General features: G+C 34.5%; 2 protein-coding genes across 2 annotated transcripts in view; one reads left to right on the plus strand and one right to left on the minus strand.

Annotated features, from left to right (window-relative positions):
- The window catches only part of LOC127748795 (uncharacterized), a 5,773-nt gene extending 4,525 nt beyond the window's left edge, over positions 1-1,248 (minus strand). Inside the window, exon 1 of the mRNA XM_052263678.1 lies at positions 857-1,248. The gene's annotated coding sequence lies outside the window, so the exon portion shown is untranslated. The remainder of the gene's footprint in view (positions 1-856) is intronic.
- LOC127748778 (uncharacterized) overlaps positions 1-2,589 on the plus strand; it is a 3,701-nt gene extending 1,112 nt beyond the window's left edge. The window contains exons 2-10 of the mRNA XM_052263614.1: positions 119-196; positions 264-310; positions 383-501; positions 572-681; positions 844-1,002; positions 1,230-1,484; positions 1,568-1,870; positions 1,946-2,158; positions 2,236-2,589. Coding sequence (XP_052119574.1) covers positions 119-196; positions 264-310; positions 383-501; positions 572-681; positions 844-1,002; positions 1,230-1,484; positions 1,568-1,870; positions 1,946-2,158; positions 2,236-2,589 — 1,638 coding nt within the window. The remainder of the gene's footprint in view (positions 1-118; positions 197-263; positions 311-382; positions 502-571; positions 682-843; positions 1,003-1,229; positions 1,485-1,567; positions 1,871-1,945; positions 2,159-2,235) is intronic.
- The last annotated feature ends 166 nt before the right edge of the window (positions 2,590-2,755 follow it).

A 2,755-nucleotide genomic window follows, 5' to 3' on the forward strand; every position in this document is an offset into this window, starting at 1 on the left:
TCTTCGTCTGAGTGACATCAAAGAAAAATTTCTTGAATTTGTTGAAACTGATCGTGCACTTAGCATCCAATTGTCAAGTTCTGATCCCCATTTTTGGAGCTTTAGTGTAAAATGCAAGAAAGACATAGAGCTTACTGAGAACTCTGTTATCCAAGATAAACAAGAAATTCGGGTTACATTTTCACCCCATTTACAGGTAATTATTTTAGAATTATTTAGGTTGAAGTTGTAAGTGTAATGCTCTCTATCCCTTCTCTTTGTAGGATGGAAACAGTGATGATGAAGACTATGCCAACGAAGAGACGATAGTGTAGGTGTATCTTTTGTCTGTTTTACTAATTCAGCTACATTTTATCAAAGCCTCTGTTGTTTTTTTTTATAGGAGTGACGATGATCTTAAAATATTTGGTATTAGTAGAGAAGAGTGGAACGCATTCCCCAAAATTATGAGGGACCGTGAAATCATATGCTATGAGAAACACAAACTCATGCTTTCCATGGGTAAGACGGTGCATCTTTAATTAACTATGTTACATTTTGTTTCTGACCACTAATCTTATATTCTTAAAAGGATATGTAAAAACGCAGTATGTGAGCATGATCGCTCTATCAAAACCTCCTGCCGTGGTAGTATCTACTACAACGCGCAGTAAAAAAAGTTTGCCATTCAAGCAAAGGCAAGTGAGCCATACTGATGTTACCCGAAGGGTTTTGCCAACTCGTGCAGCAAAAAGTATTTCAAATAAAGCAAGTGTCTGCAATTATAATTCCTACTTAATGTTAAATTACATAATTCACAAAAAAATTAAGATGAATATAAAACCTGGAACATTTTTTAATTAGGAAAACATCAGACCTGACATTGTGACAACTCTTGATGAGGAAGCAGAAGATGATGTGTTTGAAGCTATTGAAGAAACTGATTCGGATTTGGCTGGTACATCTTCAGGAGTTGTGTCTCTGAAACCTCCTCTTCTGATTACCCGTCAGCCAGTTAAACAGGTAAATTCATGCATGCTTTTGCTGGAGTTGACTCATTAGAAAAAAAAAAGTTTTCTGCAAAGATATTTTTAATTTGATCATATAGACTAACTTACTGGTGCACAAGAGTTTTAAATTTTTATCATTGAGCTAAATAGCATGGAAAACTTGCAATTTACTGCAAGCTTCTAAAAACAATGAAAGCTAATCAAATTAATATTTTTTATTTTTTGCCCTACTAAATTTAGATGGGAAAGAGAAAACTCTTAGGCAAGATAACAAAAAGGACTGCTCTTCCAAATTTCTCAGCTGGGTTAGTTTTACTTCTTAAAAAGAAAAGGTTGAACAAGACTGAAAAAGTAGCTTTAGTAACAGAAGTGGAAGCACACCTTATCAGTGTAACAGGAGACAGTTACTTGGACCCAGACGAATGGACTATTGTAAGTGATAAAATTGTGGAGAAGTATCCCAAACAATCAGATGTGGATAATGAAAAGCAATCAGTAAGTGTAAAATCGTAGTGAACTGATTCATTGTTAACCTCTACTATTCCATTAATTTTTCCGCATTTGTGTTTCTTTTGTAGAATGAACTCAAGCACTCACTGCAGACAAGCATTGTTTCAAGAAGATACCGTAGGCAAAAGAAGGGACGTAAAAACGGCCAGACAGTGGAAGGGGCAGAGACTGATCAGTCATCTAGCAGTATTGAAAATAATGAGACTACTCTCATTGATGAACTGAAGTCTAAAAACCCCTTTGAGCGTGATTCCTTTCTCCGACTATCTTTCTTAATAAAAAGTACTCTTACCCAACGAGCAGTGGATCACAATGTAGAAAACATGGAGAATGTAGTAACTGAGTTCCCTCACTACAAAAATTTAAATTTGGTGAGAAATCTACCAATTATTAGCTTTTTCATTTATTCTTTCTTTCAAATCCTTACTAGCATTTCCTTAAACCAGGTTATTTATGAGCATTCTTTGGTACAAGAAATTACTTTAGAAGCATTGAAAAATAATGCAGAAGGGCTACTTTTGAGGCTCAAACAGCACTTCTCTATAACTGGAAATATGGTTGATCAAGAAGTTGAAGCAATAATCCAGCTTCAGGATCAGCTAATCCCGCGAAAATATGTAGAAAATCAGAAAATTCTTCCTGCTATAAGTGCTTGGGATGTAAGTAGACTTCTGTTGCTTCAGCAATGTATATCTTCAGTGAGTGATAAAAAATTTATTTTGCACTATATTTGCAGGAAAGTGAAAAAGAGAAGGACTTAACATTATTGGGAACAACTGCAACCAGACATGCTCCTTGGGCTTCAATAATACTAGGAAATAATTCAGATGGAGATCGAACCATTAAAAGATATATCATCCAAATGCTCACCAATGGCTTTAGGTCAGAAATAACAAACCCTACTGTGCCAGAAGTTTTAATTGGACTTTTAAGTTTTTACTTTATTTTTGACATTGGGTATCCTGATGCATACGTTAGTTTGTTAAGATTTCTCGAGAAATATGTACATGGTAAACTGTCCTGGAGTTCTCGAAAACAAAGAGGTAAACAAGAGTACAAAGATTTTGTTACAGTATTTGAGCAAACGTAGCTCAGCCTGGATCAAGTTTCCATACATTTTAGAGCCAAGTTAAGAGTATTTCAAATGAGCTATACTTAAATTTTCTTATTTCAATGAAAATCTGTGATTAAAAGTCTTATTTATAACTGTTAAGAATAGTAAACAAAGACATTTAAGTTTTATTTATCATATTTCT

Source organism: Frankliniella occidentalis, unplaced genomic scaffold (assembly GCF_000697945.3).
Source record: "Frankliniella occidentalis isolate FOCC.00 unplaced genomic scaffold, Focc_3.1 Scaffold13, whole genome shotgun sequence".
Lineage (NCBI taxonomy): Eukaryota > Metazoa > Arthropoda > Insecta > Thysanoptera > Thripidae > Frankliniella > Frankliniella occidentalis.